At 43.5% G+C, this 21,341-nt stretch overlaps 1 protein-coding gene across 2 annotated transcripts in view; it reads left to right on the top strand.

The window, feature by feature from the left end:
- Positions 1-8,982, top strand: part of NDUFAF7 (NADH:ubiquinone oxidoreductase complex assembly factor 7) — a 205,408-nt gene extending 196,426 nt beyond the window's left edge. For both annotated transcript variants that reach the window (XM_040429431.1, XM_040429430.1), the window contains one exon: positions 8,764-8,982. In XM_040429431.1, the coding sequence (XP_040285365.1) occupies positions 8,764-8,964 (201 nt within the window). In that variant the 3' untranslated portion in view covers positions 8,965-8,982. The remainder of the gene's footprint in view (positions 1-8,763) is intronic.
- Positions 8,983-21,341: the final 12,359 nt, after the last annotated feature.

The raw sequence follows: 21,341 nt of genomic DNA, 5'->3' as shown, positions 1-21,341 counted from the left end.
TCGGATGTGTCCCTTTCTCAGGCTCTCAGAGATATAAGTACGCATAGCGACTCTTTCAGGTTGGGAGAGATTGTATAGTCGTGATTTTGGCAGCTTAGCGCCTGGGATGAGATTAATAGGGCAGTCGTACTCCCGGTGAGGGGGCAACTCCTGGACACCACTCTCAGAAAACACATCCGAAAATTCAGAGAGAGAAAAGATGTCACAGTCTTGGTAGAAACCTCTGAAAGAGACGCCATGAGGCAATTCTCTCTGCAAAACTCACTCCAACCATTTATTTGCCTTGCTTGCCAATCAATGGTGGGGTTATGTTTAGTGAGCCAAGGTAGCCCCAACACTAGAGGAGTAGGTAATCCGCTTAAGACGAAACATGAGATATACTCAACATGAGCGTCACCCACAGTCAAACGGATATTGTGAACTATGCCCTTTAACAATCTTTGAGAAAGTGGAGCTGAATAGATAGCAAAAACAGGTATATCCTTTTCCAAAGTGCATACCTGGAAACCATGCGTTGTTGCAAATTGATTATCAATGAGATTGACAGCTGCTCCACTATCTACAAAAATCTCACAATGTTCTTGCTGTCTAGCGCCACCCTGGCAGGTAGGAGAAAACGGGAACTACAAGCAAACGGCAAACCTTCAATTTCCGCATCAACCTTGCTAATAGTAGCAAATGGAAAGTTTTTAGAGGGTTTTTTTTGTTTTGTTTTTATTACCCTCAGAAAACTCCATGAATCTCCTAGAGGGGCAAACATTAGCCAAATGATTTATACCCCCACAACAGAAACAAACCCCCCTCTGAGAGCTGAATCCTCTACTATCAGAGGAGACCAACCCAGCTGCATGGCCTCCTCCTCAGAGGGGATTTAGACAGACTGAGACCCCTGCGCACTGAATGAGACAGCCCCACTGTCCTTGGGCTGAATATGACAGGAAAGAGTAGTCTCCTCTCTCTCTCTAAGACGCCTGTCAATACGAACAGCTAGAGACATGGCTGACTCTAACGACGCTGGTCTCATGAAAAGCGAATGCATCTTTCAATCTTTCCGAAAGACCATGGTAAAATTGACTTCGGAGTGCAGCATCATTCCAACCAGTATCAGCTGCCCATCTCCGAAATTCAGAACAATATATCTCTGCAGACTGTTTGCCATGGCATAAAAGACGCAGTTAAGATTCAGCCAGAGCAATACGATCTGGGTCATCATATATCTGCCCCAGGGATACAAAAATCTCATCCACCGATCGGAGGGGCTGTGCCCCCACCGGCAGCAAAAAGGCCCGAGACTGAGCGTTATCCCTGAGCAGCGAGATGATGATCCCCACCCTCTGCTCCTCATCACCAGAGGAATGGGGAAGTAGGCGAAAATGGAGTTTGCAAGCCTCTCTAAAGCGAACAAAATTCTCACTACCCCCGGAGAACGTATCCGGGAGCGAGATCTTAGGCTCGGAACAAACTCCATGAACGCCAGCAGAACCGGTCACCTAAAACTGAAACACAGTTTTTCGGAGATCTGCTACCTCCAGCGAAAGACCTTGCATGCGGTCAATCAAGGCTGAAACCGGATCCATGCTTAAGACGGTTATGGTGGTTTATAATGTCACGGATGAAGTTAGCAGATTGCTGGAACATATAAATAAACGAGCGACTGGCTTGATCCCAAACTAATGAGCTTATAGGTGAGCCCTATAAAACCCTAAGAGCTCTCCCTGATTGCTATGCACATGCAAGGGTCTTTATGGTAGACAATTGCATGCCCACGTACCTAAGACTGTGTGACACCTGAAAACCCTATAATAGTGAGGGGACACGACCACTGGCTCCCTGCGCTTAATACGGACAGAGTCAGGGTCACCTAGAATCAAGCCAGCAAGGAAACACAATAAAGTAAAAGACTCATCTGAACAAACAGCAGAAGCAGCCTCCAGCAGTGAACACTTCATCCAGGAAGTAGTATAAACCGCAAAGTGAGGCAGTAAGGGAGGGAATATAAAGGAAGACGATTAGTCGAAATAAGTGACACCTGGCAGAAAGAAAGGAGATGAGAAAGTGAAACCAAAACAAAGAACATCATACAAGAGGTAGAGAAGAACGTCTGCCAGACCTTCTCACAGAACTGGCAGTGACAGATGCACCAGATTCCTGTCCTCTGGGGAAGTTTTTTGTTCCTGCAAAATTTCGGCACAAGGTGTTCGAGGAACATCACTGTACGGTTCTCACAGGACACCCTGGGAACAGATCCACTGTCGATCTCATTTCTAGTAGATTCTGGTGGCCGGGGTTGCGTAAATGTGTTGAGGGTTATGTGTCAGCTTGTGGTACTTGTGCACGTGCTAAGGTGAGACATACTCTGCTTTCAGGATCTCTACTTCCGTTGTCCATTCCGTCCCGACCTTGGACTCATTTGTCTATGGACTTTATCACAGATTTGTCGAATTCCTCAGGAAAAACAGTGATTCTGGTGGTTCAGCAAGATGTTGCACTTTAAAGCATTATCAGGTCTACCTAATACTAAAACTCTCGCACAAGTGTTTGTCGATAACATTGTGAAGCTACATGGTATTCCTTCTGATGTGGTGTCAGATAGGGGGACACAGTGCGCCCCCTCCCCTCAACCCCCCAGTAATAAAATCATTGGTGGCGCAATGTGCCCCCTCCCTTCAACCACCCAGTATTAAAATCATTGGTGGCGCAATGTGCCCCCTCCCTTCAACCACCCAGTATTTAAATCATTGGTGGCGCAGTTCGCCCTCTCCTCCCCACCCCCCAATATTAAAATCATTGGTGGCAGTGGCCACAGGGTCCCCTCCTCTCCTCCTTATTGGTGGTGCAGTGGCAGCTTCTGATTAGAGCCCCAGCAGTGTAATCCTGGGGCTCCTATCAGTTACCATGGCAGTCAGGACGCTTCTGAAGCCCTGGCTGCCATGGTAAGCGCCCTGCTGCCATCTGCACAAAGCACAGGGCAGCAGGGTGAGTGTGAAGTCCTTTTCACCCTAATAGAGCTCTATTAGGGTTAATAGAACAAGAGATTAAAAGATCCCAGTTTCTATCCCCTAAGGGGAGAAATAGTTTTTTAAATAAAAAGTAAAAAACAAAAAACTAAATATTAAGTATAAATCACCCCCTTTCCCAATTTTGCATAAATATATAAACAATAAATAAACATATTACATATCGCCACGTCCGAAAAGTCCAAACTATTAAAATATAAAAAAATGTCCTATGCGGTGAACGGCGTAACAGAAGAAAAAAATAAATAAAAACTGCGCAATTCGCCATTTTTTTTTAGTCACCTTGTCCCTGCAAAAAATAGGATCAGACTGTTCTATTATGGGCCTGACGGTCCATAAAATGCGGAATGCACGCAGCTTTTTTGGTGTTTTATTTTTTTCGCATGGTATTGAGTATCTCAATTCTTTTTTATGATATCGAAACCGAATCAAAATTTTGGTATCGAAACAACCCTACTGTCCAGTTCAGCCTGCTATCATGCAAGTTGATCCAGAGGAAGGAAAAAAAAAACATGAGGTGGAAGCAAATTTTCCTTATTTTAGGCGAAAAAATCCTTCGTGACAGTCATAGTCCTGGTTATAAATAGATCATGGAAGAGATCTCTGTACTGACCCCTGATATATTTATACACATTATATTATTAGATCTCCCCTAAGGCATAATTTGTCTAAACTGAAGTACCCTAATTTTGATAATCTTTCAGGGTACTGTAGTCCACCCATTCCAGTTATTACTGTAGTTACATAGTAACATAGTTTATAAGGCCAAAAAAAGACATCTGTCCATCCAGTTCGGCCTGTTATCCTGCAAGTTGATCCAGAGGAAGGCAAAAAAAAACAACCTGTGAGGTAGAAGCCAATTTTCCCCACTTAAGGGGAAGAAAAATTCCTTCCCGACTCCAATCAGGCAATCGGAATAACTCCCTCAATCAACCACCCATTTCTAGTAGCTATAGCCTGTAATAATATTACACTCCAGAAATACAGCGAGGCCCCTCTTGAACTCTTTTAGTGAACTCACCATCACCACCTCCTCAGTCAGAGAGTTCCATAGTCTCACTGCTCTTACCGTAAAGAATTCTCTTCTATGTTTGTGTACAAACCTTCTTTCCTCCAGACGCCTCGTCACAGTCCTGGGGATAAATAGTCGAGAGAGATCTCTGTACTGACCCCTGATATATTTATACATAGTTATTAGATCTCCCCTCAGTCGTCTTTTTTCAAAAGTGAATAATCCTAATGTTGATAACTCACAGGTCTGCAAAAAAATAAATTTCAAGAGCTGTTTTGGTTATTCGACGTAATCTTTATGTTTTTTGGTGCGCTGAATCCGAAAATTACTTCCATTGTGTCATAGGACATCACGTTTCCCGACAATTTAGGTAACTATGTTAAATAAGGCAATACCTCAAAATAAATGCAAATAGAGATAAAATGTAAGTTTTATTATAATTTTTTCATGAAAATCCTTTTTTGAACTGAAATGAGCTCACCTACACACACTAAACTCGATTCTTCTTCCCTGTGAGGCTCCTCTTGGTGCATTTACGCTTGTGAGTAGCATCTGGAATGTCTCTTTGAAGCATCCAACAATAGTCTGCCATCATTGTAATGCTCCATTTTCCCTGGTATCGCCTTTCCATCTCTTTAATGTCTTGGTCGAATCGTTCACCTTGTTCCTCACTTACAGCTCCCAGATTTTCAGGAAAGTAGTCAAGGTGGCACTGGAGGAAATGCACTTTCAAACTCATAAGGCAACCTAAAGCTTGAAATGCTTTCAGCATTCGTCCGACGATCTTTTTGTAGTGAGGATCTTTCTTATTCTCTAAAAATTTCTGTACGACTTCTTTAAATGCAATCCACCCTTCTTTTTAAAGATCCGTCATGGTATTGACAAACTCTTGATCAACTATAAGCCTTCTAATGTCTGGTCCGACGAACACACCTTTCTTCAATTTTGCCTCCGACAGGCCTGGAAACTTGGTGACCAAGTATTTGAAGCATTCTCCATCTCTTGGAATTGATTTTACTAATTGCTTCATCAATCCCAATTTTATGTGGAGAGGTGGTAGAAGACCTTTATGGGAAGGTACCAAAGTTTCTCGGAGGACATTTAGCCCTCTGCTGCCAACTCTTCTTGGTTTAGTGATTTTGTTAGCCTCGACTGTCCCATAGACACCGAAAACAAGAGTATTTGGTATACCCAGCTTTTTGCCCGGGCAGCATGCACAAGACCTTCAAGTCCCCACACTTGCCAACCATGGTCTTCATATTTAGGTTTACGAAGAACCAATTCCAAGTTCTCGTAGGTTTTCTTCAAGTGTACGGAATGACCTACAGGTATGGAAGCGTAAATACCACCGTTGTGGAGTAAAACTGCTTTGAGACTTATTTTTGAAGAATCTATAAAAAGACACAATTGCTCTGAATCATATTGGATTTTAAATTGACCCATCAGACCTTCGATATCGATGCAATAAACCAACTTGTTATCTTGGGGGAAGTAAGTAACGAACTCCTTTTCGCGATGTCTGAACCATGAAGATGACACTCCTGTCAACAATAAATTCCTGCTTTTCAGCCTTGATCCGAGTAACTCAGCGGCATCTTTGGGAAGATTCAAGTCTCTTACCAAATCATTCATCTCCTCCTGAGAAAACAATTTTGGTCTTGTGTCATCTTCAAAGTCAGATTCTTCAGGAAAGATTAACCCCTTCTACCATTAGAAGCACAGACTCATAGCTGAGGCTTACACATACAGCATGCTGCTGAGTATCCCATTACAGTGCTATATTTTGTTTTACATACCGGTAACTCGGACAACCCCTTTAAGTTTTTTTTTTTGCATTTTATATCTTAAATGCACTTATGTGAATTAATTAATAGTAATTTTGACTTTAAATTTGATTAAAAACCCATAATCTAAAAAATTATAATAATAAAAATTTGAAGACAATTTAGCATTTTGTGGCAAATCATGACTTCTTTCAGGGTACTGTAGTCCACCCATTCCAGTTATTACTTTAGTTGCCCTCCTCTGAACCCTCTCCAGCACTGCTATGTCTGCCTTGTTCACAGCAGCCCAGAACTGTACACAGTACTCCATGTGTGGTCTGACTAGTGATTTGTAAAGTGGTAGGACTATGTTCTCATCACAGACATCTATGCCTTTTTTGATGCAACCAATTATCTTATTGGCCTTGGCAACAGCTGCCTGACACTGGTTTCTACAGCTTAGGCTACTTTCACACCTGCGTTAGGTGCAGATCCGTCTGATATCTGCACAGACGGATCCGCACCTATAATGCAAACGCTTGTATCCGTTAAGAACGGATCAGTTTGCATTATTCTTTAAAAAAAAAAAGTCCAAGTCAAAACTGATCCGTCTTGACTTACATTGAAAGTCAATGGGGGACAGATCCGTTTTCAATTGCACAATATTGTGTCAGTAAAAACGGATCCGTCCCCAAGCAGCGTTTTGGTGTCCGCATCTAGAGCGGAATGGAGGCGGAACGGAGCCAAACTGATACATTCTGAACGGATCCTTATCCATTCAGAATGCATTGGGGCTGAACTGATCCGTTTTGAACCGTTTGTGAGATCCCTGAAACGGATCTCACAAACGGAATTCAAAACGCCAGTGTGAAAGTAGCCTTAGTTTGCTGTTCACTAAAATTCCTAGGTCCTTTTCCATGTCAGTGTTACCCAGTGTTTTATCATTTAGTATGCACGGGTGACTTGCATTATTCCTTCCCATGTGCATAACCTTACATTTATCAGTGTTAAATCTCATCTGCCACTTATCTGTCCAGTCCTCCAATCTATCCAGCTCCATCTGTAGCAGTATACTGTCCTCTTCCGTGTTAATTACTTTACACAGTTTAGTTCTACAAGATCATTAATAAATATATTGAAGAGAATAGGGCCCAATACTGACCCCTGAGGTACGTACCCCACTAGTGACAGTGATCCAATCTGAGTGTGTACCATTAATAATCACCCTCTGTTTTCTATTACTGGGCCAGTTACTTATCCACATACAGATATTTTCTCCCAGTACAAGCATTCTCATTTTATATACTAACCTTTTATGCGGTACAGTGTCCAAATGCTTTGGAGAAGTCTAGATATACGACATCCACTGATTCGCCGCTGTCAAGTGTAGAACTTACCTCCTCAAAGAAACTGATTAAATTAGTTTGACATGACCGATCCCTCATGAAGCCATACTGATATGACGTTATTTGCTTATTTTCATTGAGGTACTATATGATAGCATCTCTTAGAAAACCTTCAAACAGTTTACCCACGACAGATGTTAAACTTACCGGCCTATAGTTTCCGGGCTCTGTTTTTGGACCCTTTTTGAATATTGGCATCACGATTGCTATGCGCCAATCCTGTGGAACACTCCCTATTATTATAGAGTCCTTAAATATGAGAAATAAGTGTCTGGCTATGACATTACTTAATTCTTTTAGGATGCGGGGGGGTGTATGCCATCTGGTCTTGGCGATTTGTCTATTTTAATCTTTTTAAGACGCCGCTGTACTTCTTCCTGGGTCAGACAGGGCACTTTTAATGGGGAATTTACTTTTGCATTCTGCATTTCATCTGGAATTTTTTTTCCGCAGAAAAGTAAGCCCTCATATGACTGAATAAACGGAACATTTAAAGGGTTTCTGTCACCCCACTAAAGTGATTTTTTTTTTTTGGGCTAGTTAAATTAGTTATATTGCGATCTATGAAAATATAATGGTGTTACTTACTTTGATCCAGCAGTTTCTTCCAAAAACGAAGTTTTAGAATATGTAAATTCGGTCTCTACCAGCAAGTAGGGCGGTTACTTGCTGGTAGCTGCTGCAGAAAACCGCCCCCCTCGTCGTGTTGATTGACAGGGCCAGCCGGGATCTCCTCCTCCGGCCAGCCCTGTCGGCATTTCAAAAATCGCGCGCCTCTGTTCATTCGGCGCAGGTGCTCTGAGATGAGGAGGCTCGTCTCCTCAGCACTCCCTCAGTGCGCCTGCGCCGATGACGTCTTCTATTTCGGTGATGTCATCGGCGCAGGCGCACTGAGGGAGTTGTGAGGAGACGAGCCTCCTCATCTCAGAGCCGAATTATAAAACTTCGTTTTTGGAAGAAACTGCTGGATCAAAGTAAGTAACACCATTATATTTTCATAGATCGCAATATAACTAATTTAACTAGCCCAAAAAAAAAATATCACTTTAGTGGGGTGACAGAAGCCCTTTAAGAAGTTATGGATATTGGAACGTGTGGAGGAAAAAACAAAAATGCAAAAGCAAAATGGGCCATAAGGGATTAAACTTGTGAATATATTAATTCAAAACGTGTGCTGTTCATGGAGAACACAGACAGTACACATCTGGGATTCACTGACGTGTGCAGAATGCCTAAATCTTAATTATTGCTTAGTGCATTTTGTGTTTGTCGCCTCACCATTTTTATAGCTTTTCTTTCTGCCGAGACTGGAAGCTTATATGTAAATTTAAAGAGTTTGATACAATGTAGCAATTCAACAAAGAGCTTTCATATTTGGAGTCCAGGACAGAAGAGAGATTTATTCTGCTGTTTACAGTAGCTTGCAGGGAAATGCCTGCTTCTGATACGGTGTTACTTGTGTTTGATTACTGTTTTGATTTTTTGGTAGATACTACAGAGTACACAGTGATACCCTGCAAAAGTACTGTTGTAGTAATTTAAAATATATATTTATATCGTTTCAGGTACTCCTAGAAAACAATAAATGTGTGACTACTCAGCAACATTTAAAACAAAGCTATGACATTCTCATGAATCCATGTAAAATGGGACAGCGATTCAAGTTTTTTTCCATGTTTCCACATAGTAGGATGGAAAGAATCAATGGACATTCAAAAGTCGATACTTACCCAGTAGCTGGATTTACCGAATTACAATTCAATTGACTTGGTGTCTCCACTGTAATAAACATTTTTTTCTGAACTGTTTGAATACTGTAATTAGTTTTTAAATATTTACTTAATATAATTTATTTGCAAACATTTGCCATTTATTGCATTTAGTTTTTGCACTTACTGAGAACATTTAAGGCTGTGTTAAAATCATACCCCCATTTTTGCTTAGTTCAATGCAAAAGCTAAGTATTTCTAACAAGGTCCTTGCTATATAGAGAAAAAAATGTTGATGAAGCGTTTATATAGTACTATATGGTCTTTCAGGGAGTATGATGTGATAAAGTACCCCATTAAGTGATGCATGCAAAGATGCCACCGTCATACCCACAGCAGTTCCAATATGCTGGTAGTAAGTTTCATCACTGTAGTTGTTATTAAGTATTTATTTGAAAGCATTTAGTGTTTCAGTTTTTCTTTAAATATTCTTTCATTATTATGGCTGTTCTGTAAGGATTCCCTGCTTTTTTCTATGTAGTCTCTGGCAATGCGGACCCGCTGGCATCCTCCTTCTCCTATTCAGCAGGCCTGGCCTCTAGAGTAGTGCTACTCGGTCCAAGCAAGCTAAAGCCTGCTTCCTGCCTGCCCCCTTCCTACCAGCCTGTATTGGGCCGCCTTCTCTGACGAGTACACGCGCACACTAATATTCGCCAGCTTATGGCCATATGTCCTAGGTCAGGGATGCTCAACCTGCGGCCTTCCAGCTATTGCAAAACTCCAACTCCCAGCATGACCAGACAGCCTACAGCTATCAGCCTACAGCAGGGAACAGTGGTAGTTGTAGTTTTACAACAGCTGGAGGGCTGCAGGTTGAGCATCCCTGTCCTAGGCTATTTAAAGAGGACCTTTCACCACTGCTGACATTTCTGTTTTAATAGTTTCATGCATTCCCCATGTAATAACAATTCCGGAGCATCTATTTTTATGGCTCTATGTTGTGCCATTCCATTATTATTCCTGCTAGAAGTTATGAATGAATTGCAGTTAGTCTTGAGAGGGGAGGTAACCAGTTGGTGCAGTACCTGCACAGTCTGAACATGGCAGCACTGATTGGATAGAGTGAGTATGTGCAGGTACACACCCCCAACTAGTTACCTCTACTTTTTACCCTTACTGAAGGCTAATAGCAATTTATATATAACTTCTAGTAGAAATAATAAAGGCATGGCACAACATAGAGCTATAAGAATAGATGCTCCAGAATTGTTGTTACATGGGGAATGCATGAAGCTATTAAAACAGGCATGTCAGGAGTGGTTAAAGGTCCTCTTTCAGGCACCTTCACATGTGGAAAGCTGTCTGAAAAATAGTGTTCTATAGCTTGCTAGTTCCCTGTGAAGTTTCGCCGTTTACACTTTGATCTCCTAGAGACATCAGGCAGCAAAGTAATTGAATCATCCTAATTGTTTCTAAGTGATTAACACACTTTGTTTCCTACAACTAAACCAGCAGTATCCAAAAAGGTCTGGAATGTGGTGACATACTGCAATAAATGGGATGATATGATACATTTAGAGCAGTGTTCCTCAACTCCAGTTCTCATGTTTTCAGGATATCGTTAGTATTGAGCAGGTGATATTATTATTCAATGCATCAGGACAGTTATTCATTCAGTGACATATTCTCAAATCATGAAAGTAAGGTGACCTCTGAGGAATGGAGTTGAAGAAAACTGGTTTAGAGAAATACTGGCCTGTCTTGTGTGATCCAGTTTTGACAAAAAATACTACCTCCGCTCCACATCCTCAACATTATCAGTGATGAGTTGGAAGAACTTCAAGGGGTTGTATCATCTCATATGTCTAATAGGTGTAAATCTTAAGGATGAGCGAACCAGTTCAGACTGAACTGGGTTCGGTACGAAATTTTTTGGTCAGCAGACGAACCCGAATCTTTTCAGATTTGGCAAATATCTATAGGGAAAAAGCCCTAGGGAGGAAGAAGAATGGTTCTCACATGACCCTGAGAGGAGGTGGGGGGGGAAGGGCTTTCTCTGATGAACCAATTAGTACTGCAGCAGGCAGGGAGGTGCCCTGACAGAAGGGGCAGAACGTAATTCTGTGCTGGCTGTGAATGAGTGTAGTTGGGTGTATCAATATCTGCCAAGAAAACGATCCTAGGGAGTCAAGGACAGTCAGAAATCAATGACACTTGTATTTTACTGCCAGGGACAGTGAAGGGGGAAAGGCTATAATTACAAAGAAGAAGAATTGTGTGTGTAGAATAGGGACAAACATGAAAACTGTCAGCCCAGATGTGAGAAAAGAGGGAGGCTGGCTGTGCCTGCTAGCACAACTGCAGCTGCTGCAAACCTTAAAAGCAGTTTCCTGCTATGGAATCCTTTCATTTTCACAGAAATACTTTTGAGGGAGTCCCGAAACACAAACACAAGTCAGGTGCATAGGAACACAAGCAGGATTGGTCAGCGAGGTCACATGATCTAACCTATAAAGCATAGGAAGTGACTTGAGCCGGCCCTTAAGGAAGTGCTGCAGGGAACAAGCAGCAAGCATGCTGTGGCCAGGGCTGAAAGGAAACTGTGGAGTGGATCCCAGTACAAAGAGTACCAACAAAGACAGAGCCCAGGACTGCAGCAGTGAATGGGAAACCCTAGCAGCAGATCACGACTGAACGCGGCGCCCGGGACCGCGGCGGTAAGCAGGGGAACAGCAGCGCATAGCAGCCACAGTTACAGTACCCGGCCCCCTCTTCTTGAGTCCACGACGAGACAAATCTCTTTTGGAACATGAATGTTCTCCTCCAAAGCCTTTCCAGTCCATAAGATAGTAGGTCTTCTTGACAAACTTCTTAATGTCCAGGATGTCTTTGACCTCAAATACCTCGTCAAAATCTCCGGAGTCAGGTAGAAGAAGCCATGAGCCTATACAGGGAGAACGGAGCGGCACCCAGGGATAATAGTAAGTGCAGGGAGATCCCTGGGCGCCGCTCTCCATGTCCGTATGCTTAGTTTAGATTTTTTATTGTAGTGAAAGGTCCTCTTTAAGAACTACTGGTTTCAGTAAGGACACCTGGAAGGCATTAGGAATCAGCAGAGAGAGAGGCAGACGTAACTTATATATCACTTCGTTGATCCTCCTCAATTCTTCAAAGGTTCCAAGGAACCTAGGAGCATACTTGAAACTGGGAACCCTTAAGCAGATAATTTTAGAGAGCCATACCTTATCTCCTGATGAGAACTGAAGCGGTGCTCTTCTTCTCTTTTCTGCATTCTTTTTCATGTGATTCACTACTTTGTTGATGCAGTCCTTGGTGTACTTCAATCTATAAAAAAAATCCCTAAAGAGCAATCCACAGCTGGTACCCCAGAAGATGTAGGAACAGGGAGAGGAGTACAAGGCTGTTGTCCATAAACAACAAAGAATGGAGAGGATCCAGAATGGAGTGGTTGTTATAGGAGAACTCAGCCAAAGTTAGCAATTGCACCCAGTTGTCGTGTTGGGCCAAGACAAAATGCAGGAGATAGTTCTCTAATATTTGATTGAACCGCTCTACTTGCCCGTTGGTCTGGGGATGATAACCGGAAGAGAAGTGTAGCTCAATTTTGAGCAGCCAGCAAATAGCTTTCCAGAGTAAACTGGACTCCGCAATCGGAAACAATATGCCAAGGTAGTCCTTGCAAGTGGAATGTGTTTCATGAACAGTTTAGCAATTTCAGCAGCCGAGGGCAGTCCAGCCAAAGGAACAAAGTGAGCCACCTTGGAGAACCAGTCCACAATCACCCAGATAGCTGTACATCTGGCAGAAGAGGGCAGATCTGTAACAAAATCCATAGCATCTGGAACAGGAAGAGGTAACAACAGCCCAGGTGGCTTCGTCCTGGAGACTGTATTCTGAGCACAGACTGTGCAGGCAGACACGTATTCACACATATCCTTAGGCTGAGTGGGCCACCAGTAGTGGCGTGACAAAAGTTCTAAGGTTTTGTGGATCCCTGGGTGACCAGCCAGTTTGGAGTTGTGCCCCCAGGCTACAATACGTCTTCTCTAGACAGATGGTACGAATGTCCTCCCGGGAGGGATGTCTTTGACCAAGACAGGAGCCACAGGGATCAAATGAGCAAGATCTACAATGTACTGGGGCTCCTCCTGCTGGTCGGAGAAGTCAAATGACTGAGACAGAGCATCCACCATGATGTTCTTCTCGGCCGGGCGAAAGTGAAACTCAAAATCTAAACGGGAGAACAGTGCCCATCTGGCTTGGTGAGGGTTCAGACACTGGGCTGTCTTCAGATATGTAAGGTTTTTGTGGTCGGTGAAGATTATCACCGGATGCTGGGCCCCCTCCAATAGATAACGTCACTCCAAGGCTAGTTTTATGGCCAGAAGCTCTCTATCTCCTATACAGTAATTCCTTTCAGCAGGGGAGAAGAGCTTGGAGAAAAATCCACAAGTAAACATCTTTCCCTTAGAACCTTTCTGTAGTAAAACAACACCAGCTCCTATGGAGGAGGCGTTCACTTCTAATAATAATTGGCAGGAGACGGGATGAAGCAAAACAGGTGCAGACGCAAAGGACCTCTTTAATTGGATGAAAGCTGCTTCAGTCTCAGGAGCCCACACTCTGGCATTCACCCCTTTCTTAGTAAGAGCGGATATCGGAGATGTAAGAGACGAAAAATGCAGGATGGACTGACGATAGAAATGAGCAAATCTAAGGAAGCGCTGTACGGCGCGAAGATTCTATTTTTCAGGATCCATCTTCAACCCTGCATCTGAGATGATGTATCCAAGGAACGGTACATTATATTTTTCAAAGATGCATTTCTCGAGTATGGCATAAAGTCGACTCTCTCTCAACTGTAAAGTTTAAACATGCATGCCTCGGTGAGTGGTCAGATCTGGATAATTGTTCTGTATATCTTCCAGGTCCACTAACACGCAGACATAGAGAAGATCCCGGAAGATGTCATTTACCAACTCCTGGAATACCACGGGAGCATTGCACAGATCGAAGGTCATGACGAGATACTCATAGTGACCGTCACGAGTGTTGAAAGCAGACTTCCACTCATCGCCCTTTCGAATGCAGATAAGGTTGTATGCACTTCGCAGGTCTAATTTTGTGAAAACCTTAGCTCCCCGGATTCTGTCAAAGAGTTCTAAAATTAGCGGAAGAGGGTATCGATTCTTGACCCTGAGCTTATTGAGACCTCGATAGTCGATACAGGGCTGTAAGGATCTATCAAAGAAGAACCCTGCACAGCTTACAAAGTAGATTTCCGGATAAAGTCCATCTCAAGATTCTCTTTGATGTAATCAGACATCGCTTGGGTCTCAGGAAGCGACAGTGGGTACACTCGACCACGAGGAGGAGTGACACCAAGCAGAAGCTCAATCAGACAATCATATGAACGGTGAGGAGGCAGGGTCTCGGCCTCTTTCTTACTGAAGACATCCGCAATCCAGGCAGGTCTTCAGGTACTGTAGGCAAAGAAACAGGTGGACAGACAGGATGATCCCCAAAGCAGAATCTGGAACTAGAGTATGGTGACACAGCCAAGGTAAACCAAGGATAACCGTATTCACGGATGCTGGCAGCACATAGGAGATCATCTCTGAATGCAAACCCCTATTTGCAACTTAAGGGGCATAGTAATAGAAAGCACTGGTTCAGGAAGTTGCAGTCCATTTATGGAAGCCCCTGACAGAGGCCTTTACTAGTCGGATGGTAGGGAGCCGGGACTGATGGACCAGAGCCTGCTGAATGAAGTTACCAGTTGACCCAGAGTCCAAGAATGCAGGCACAGACAGTGTAACTCCCTTGTGCAAGAGAGTCCGGAACGGAAAGTTTCGGAGAGTACGTCTCCTTGTCTAGGACCACCTCTCCAACTGATCCTAGACATTGGCTTTTCCCAACTTCTGTGGACAATTACTCACAAAGTGGGCCTTGCCTTCACAATACAGACACATGTTCTCTGTTTTGCGGCGTAGACGTTCCTGGTCAGACAAATAAAGGAACTCTATTTGCATGAGCTCTTTAGATAGGGTGGATACTAGAGAAAGAATCGGCCTCTGGAAGGATGAAGCCAAGTTGAGGTGGTTTTCTGGTGCATGCGACGTCCTTAGAACATTCCCTGAAACCCATATCTATTCTTGAGGTCAAGATGATCATGTCATTCAGAGTGGACGGACAGTCGCAGGAAACTAATTCATCCTTAATCCGGTCAGAAAGTCCCTCCCAGAACACCGCCAGTTGAGCCCCATTATTCCATGCAAGTTCAGCAGCCAGGGTAATGCAGATTAGTGGTCTCTGGACCTCCATGTTCCCAAATAGGATTTGCCCAAGCAAGGGTCTCATCAGAAAGCAGGGACACAATGAAGGCAACCTTGGACCGCTCAGTGGCAAACTTCTGCCCGTGTAACTCAAAGTGGATCAGGCACTGGTTCAGGAAGCCACGATAGGTTTTTGGAACTCCACCATAGCGTGATGGCAGAGGAAGTTGCACACCAGTGGCACACAAATCCGGATTTACTGGTATGGGTATTGCAGGGGTACTAGCGCCGACGCCTTGAGACACGAGGCGGACAGCGTTTTATGTGTTTGTCCTGCTTGCACCCAATACTCCTGATGAGCCATAGGCGAAACGCATTGAGCAGTAGATAGGGCAGGGATGCTATTACAAACAATACTATGGCAACCAGCCGACCTAATACCAGGCAATACCCACTGGTGTGAACATTCACCAGGGGTAAATAAAGTAAGGAGTAGAGACACTCACCCTCTACCTCCTCTTTAGGTCTGTGGTGTTGTGATTGTGCTCATATCCTTTAATCAGCCTGATTACTTGTCAACCACTGCTGTTTTCTGATACACTTATAATACAATATAGAGAAGGCAGCTGATTGCTATGGGACCTCATGATACAGTGCTGTGAATTTCATACGCTGTAGAAGTGGGAGGTCCATGTGAATTGAATGGACCTCTAGTGCGGCGTCATCATCCTACACGCCGCTATAGAATGGTGACTGCTGGACTCTCACAGTGAATCTAAATCAGTGCGGTGAAGGCCAGCATTTCAGTCACCATTCACTTATTCATGAAGGCCCATGTACACTTATTTAAGTACGTTTTCTAAGTTTTATTTGGTGATATAGAGGTCCTTCCTCTTTTAATGCATAACTAATAAAAGTTGGAAGTTTTACTTCCTTACGTTTCTCAGTACCGTGAGCACATTTGATATTGAAACGTAATACCTTAGTATCTTTCTTTCCGGGCTGTGACATTATGCGGGCTGTGACATTATGCATGAATTGCATCAGGACTTCCTGTGGTTCGCTCTGAAATCTCATATAACAGTTCCTGAACAACAGACTTGGGGTCCAGCGGGGTCCATGGCCTGAGTGTACTGTCACGAACCAGCGTGTGTACACCCACTGTGCCACGTGTACTACCTCCTCTAAGGGCGTTGTCTAATTGAGCCGCTCGTTCTTCACAGTAACCCTAATAGTGGGAATAGACTTTCCCGAGGGGAACACCAGGTGACCAGGAGGATTAGCATACGAGGCAGCTGGTCCAGGAGGTACCAGAGGTACGGATATAGTCAACAGGCCGAGTCGTAACTAGGAGCAACAATGCAGGACCAAGGATGAGGCAGAGGCGTAGTCGTACAAGCAATGGATTAGGGCAGGCGGCACAGATACGGGTCAGACAATCCAGGTCAGCAACAGGAGAGATGAGACAGGACAGATAAGGATCAAACAGTAAGGGAAATCCAGAATACAAGCAGGGGTCAGGAACACAGGCACAAACAGCAACCTTTACATGACACAAGGAACTTTGACACTCAGGCATCTTGGAAGAGGCTGGACCACTTATATAGGTGCAGGATGGCTGGGAATGGCCACTCAGGTCAGATGGCAAAACCTTTAAAAAAACAGTGAGTGATACACAATGGCCCTTACAGGGAAGAGGCTGGTAGGAATGCAGTGTGCAGGGCTGGAAGGAAACCATTTATCGGATTCCAGGAAGGATGATGCCTGCAAGAACAGAGACCAGGACCGTGGCGGTGAATGGGAAGACACTAGCAACAGATCTGCTACCCCTGCAGTTCTCGTGCCTGTAAGCCTGGATTTGAGTGTCACTGGCATGCAACTTCCTCTGCCACCACGCTATAGTGGAGATCTAAAGACTTGTTGTGGCTTCCCGAAACAGTGCTTGATCCACTTTGAGTTGCACAGGCAGATGTTTCCTACTGAGCAGTCCAAGGTCACCTTCATTGTGTCCCTGCTGTCTCATGAGGAACAAATTCTATTTGGGAAGATGGAGGTCCAGAGACTACTCAAATGCAGTGTTTCCTGGCTACCTTCTGGCTGGTCTTTGCAGAGCCTGGCCACACGTCCTCCGCTGCTTCTGCTCTGGTGCATCTATGACAAGGTTCTCTGACTGTGGGTCAGTATGCCATCTAGTTTCGTACCCTGGCTGCAAGAATTGCATGGCGCAATGATGCTCAACTGGTGGTGTTCTGGAAGGGTCTTTCTGAGCAGATTAAGGATGAATTAGCTGGTTGCAATCGTCCATCCACTCAGAATGGCCTGATCACCTTGGCCACAAGAATTGATATGAGATTCAGGGAACATTTTAAGGAGGTCGCACGCACTAGGAAACCACCTTGCCTGGCCTCATCCTTCCAGAAGCAGGTCTTTCCTCTACAGTCCACCCCCTCTGAAGAGCCCATGCAAGCGGATTGCCTCTCATTGTCTGACCAGGAACGTCTACACCGCAAAGTAGAGAACCTTAAGTTATAGTAGGCGGTGTCTTCCCTTGTCCTGTGGGCGTCTCCTTCTCCTAGGCTGCAGCGCTGGCCAATCGCAGCACACAGCTCACAGCCTGGGAGGTTTTTTTCTCCCAGGCTGTGAGCTGTGCGCTGCGATTGGCCAGCGCTGCAGCCTAGGAGAAGGAGACACCCACAGGACAAGGGAAGACCCGCCTACTATAACTTAAGGAGCAAAGGTACCGGAGCCTATAACGGGAGAACGGAGCGGCGCCCGGGGATAATAGTAAGTGCAGTGAGATCCCCGGGGCGCCGCTCTATATGGCAGCATACTCAGTTCACATAGTTTATACAAGTGAAAGGTCCTCTTTAAATTATAGGATTGTAAGTACAGGGATGGCACTCTAATCATAGGTTGTGTATGGAAAAGGATATTTATTATGAGATGTCCTGGTAAGCCAAATGGTAACCGTGTACAATAACAAAAGATGCACAATAATAAAAGTTGATAGTTGATAAAAACGAAGATTCTAAATATAAAAGGATTAAATGTAATACAATGTAATATTAAGAATTATAATATAATAAATTGTAATATAATATATAGAATCTTCAGTTGAATGGTAAATCCTGGGAAATAAGAATATAGAAACAGTATATATAAAAATACAGTATATATAAAAATACAAAATATTGTAATCAATAAAAGCCGTAGGTAATGTTCTTTATATAAGTCATGCGGACCTTCTGGGGGTAGGTAAAAGTATCCAGTCCAATAGTATCCAGGAAGTGGATTGGGTGAGGGATGCCTTCTTTAGGGAGTGTGATTCAGTCTGGATTAGTTTGCCCTCTTATCCCAAAAATAAAGTATCCAGAGATAAGATAGGAGGTGAGTGCCTACTGTATGAGGTGTAATCACATCCCGTTATACTTTGCTTATTCTTATATTCGTAGTCCAGTAGTGGTAGGTTGTAATGTAAAATACTGCTGTATTAGCAGGTACGTTACCCTCCTGATGGTTAATGGTAGGCAGGTGAGGGGCGGACAGCGTCCACGTGTGGTGTTCCCGCTCGCGGGGCTGTTCGCTCTGTCTATTTGCTGCGGTTGCTATTCGTCACTTCCGGTGACGTCACCTGCACATGCTGGCTCTCCCGCTCGATTAACATCGGCGTTCCACGTGGAGGCTGATGGCGGGAAAACGCTGCAGCTTTTAAATGATTTAGTTTGCTCTGGAGCTTTTTTCACTTTGGGAGCCTTCTTGTTTAGCTAGCTGGTTTGAGTATGGCTAACTCAATACTCCATACACGTTTCGGAGCACACTGCTCCTTCTTCAGTGGGAATGAGTAGCCTGTTTTCCTTTGGTCTAGATATATGGACCTAATTGGATCCAATTAGTAATTGGGGGAGTGGTCTTGGACGTTATCCCCCAGTGTTTGGTAACATTTGTACTGGACTTAGAGATGTGAGGGGTGGGATCCAGATGTAATGGCATGTATGGTTGTAAAAACAATATAAAATAGATATCCAAAAGATAAATTATAAAGCAAACCATATAATAAAAGGACTATATTAAAAATTGTAGCAAGGGTAAATTCATAAAGATAAAACCATAGAGATAAATCCATTGGGACAAACTGAGATGAATCAATAGAAATTATATGTCTATAGCCATCAGTTAGATGTCAGATAATTAGCCTAAGGGTAATAGGGATCAATAGTAGTTTTAATTGAATATTTTGGTTTGGTCAGATATTAATAGCTTTGTATACAGTGTGGTATACATATGGACTCAAACTGCAGATTAGGTTGTGAATGCAGATTTGGTTGAGAGGGGAGTATTGATGGTGGAAAAAGGGGGAGGGGCCCACCTGGGAGGAGGGGTCGGAGTGCTGATAGACAGCCAGACTACGATCCAATTCCCGAGGGGGGCACCCCACCCAAGTAATCAATATGTTCATTATGTTCGTATGGCATTCGTATGGCATTAGATCCTATTCATAAGAAGCCAAAGATTTCGATCTCTGCAATGGGACCCTTCGGGATCATTGTATTGAACTCAAATATTTTTCTAGATTCGGACCTAGACATAGCCGCTATATGGTTGCCACCTCTCCATTGGCGTGTAATTTTCTCTATGGCTGCATAGGTGAGTGATGACGGGTCGCAGTTGTGTTGTTCCTTATAGTGTCTAGAGACAAAGTGTAGCTCATAACCTTTTTTGATGTTCGATATGTGTTCTGATATTCTTGTTTTGAGTAGTCGCTTTGTACGTCCTATATACTGCTTAGAACAGGGGCATTGTAGGATATATATTACAGAGTGGCACGAGAGATGTTCCCGGATCTGGTGTTTGTATGTACTGTTGGTTGCATTCACCGTGGTTGTCTTTCTCGGGAAGTTTGTAATCTTGCAGTTATGGTATTTGCCACACCTAAAAAAGCTCTGCAGAGATTGCCAGCTTGAGTTGGGTTTAGTCGTGTTCTTTTTTATTGTTGGGGCTAATCGTAGGCCAAGGTTAGGGGCTCTGGTGTAGGTGATCAGCGGTTTGTCAGATAGTGACTGGCCAATGATTTTATCTCTCAAGATATGGTGCCAGTGTTTATAGATGCTGGTCTCAAGTTTCTTGTACTGGGCATTGTATGGTAAGATGATTCTGGGGGTTTCTTCCTTTTTAATCGTGTTTGTGGTGGTTTGGTCAAAGAACATTGTTCTATCCATTGACCTTACTCTATCCAAGGATCTATCTATTATTGTCATTGGATAATCCTTGGCTATAAATTGTTTTTTCAAGTTCACTGCTTCTATCTCAAACTGACTGTCTAACGTGCAGTTTCTCTTAAGACGTCTAAACTGACTAGTCGGGATATTTAATAGCCAGCTTGGTAGGTGCCAACTCGAGTGTAAAATAAAATTGTTTTTCATCACTGGCGTTTGATATGTACTGCAGTATAGTTTGTTTTCTGTTGTTTTAAACAGTAGGTCGAGGAATTCTACTTGTGTTTCACTTATATTTGCTGTAAGTGTTATATTTCTGTCATTTACATTGATGGCCTTCAAAAATTCATCCAATTTGTCCCTCGTGTCACTCCAAACAAATATAATGTCATCTATGTATCTCAGCCATAGTACCAGGCTCGTCCCCAGCAGTGGGGTGATGTAATCGTGTTCCCACTGGGCCATATAAATATTGGCGTAGCTGGGGGCGAACCTGGTACCCATGGCGGTACCGCGTTGTTGTAGGTAAAATACTCGGTCTAACATAAAATAATTGTGAGTCAGGATGAACAATACACCTTATATTAAAAAAATCTATTTGGTCCTTGTGTAGGGTCTGATAATAATGCAATTATTCTCTCAGGGCGGCAGTACCATGGTTGTGATTGATGATAGTGTAGAGTGAATTCACGTCCATAGTGCACAGTAGCCAATGACTTTGATATTCTATCTGTTTCAGTGTCCTCACTATGTCTGTTGTATCTTTGACATAGGATGGTATTAATTTGACAGTGGGCTGTAATAGTCTATCTATGTACTGGGAAAGGTTGGAGGTGAGGGATCCGATTCCTGAAATTATTGGTCTACCGGGTGGATTGGTTTGATTTTTGTGAATCTTTGGTAGACAGTAGAAAATGGGAATTCT

Source organism: Bufo bufo, chromosome 4, assembly GCF_905171765.1.
Source record: "Bufo bufo chromosome 4, aBufBuf1.1, whole genome shotgun sequence".
NCBI lineage: Eukaryota > Metazoa > Chordata > Amphibia > Anura > Bufonidae > Bufo > Bufo bufo.
Note: the sequence above shows the minus strand (reverse complement) of the source record. Positions and strands in the feature narration are given on the sequence as shown.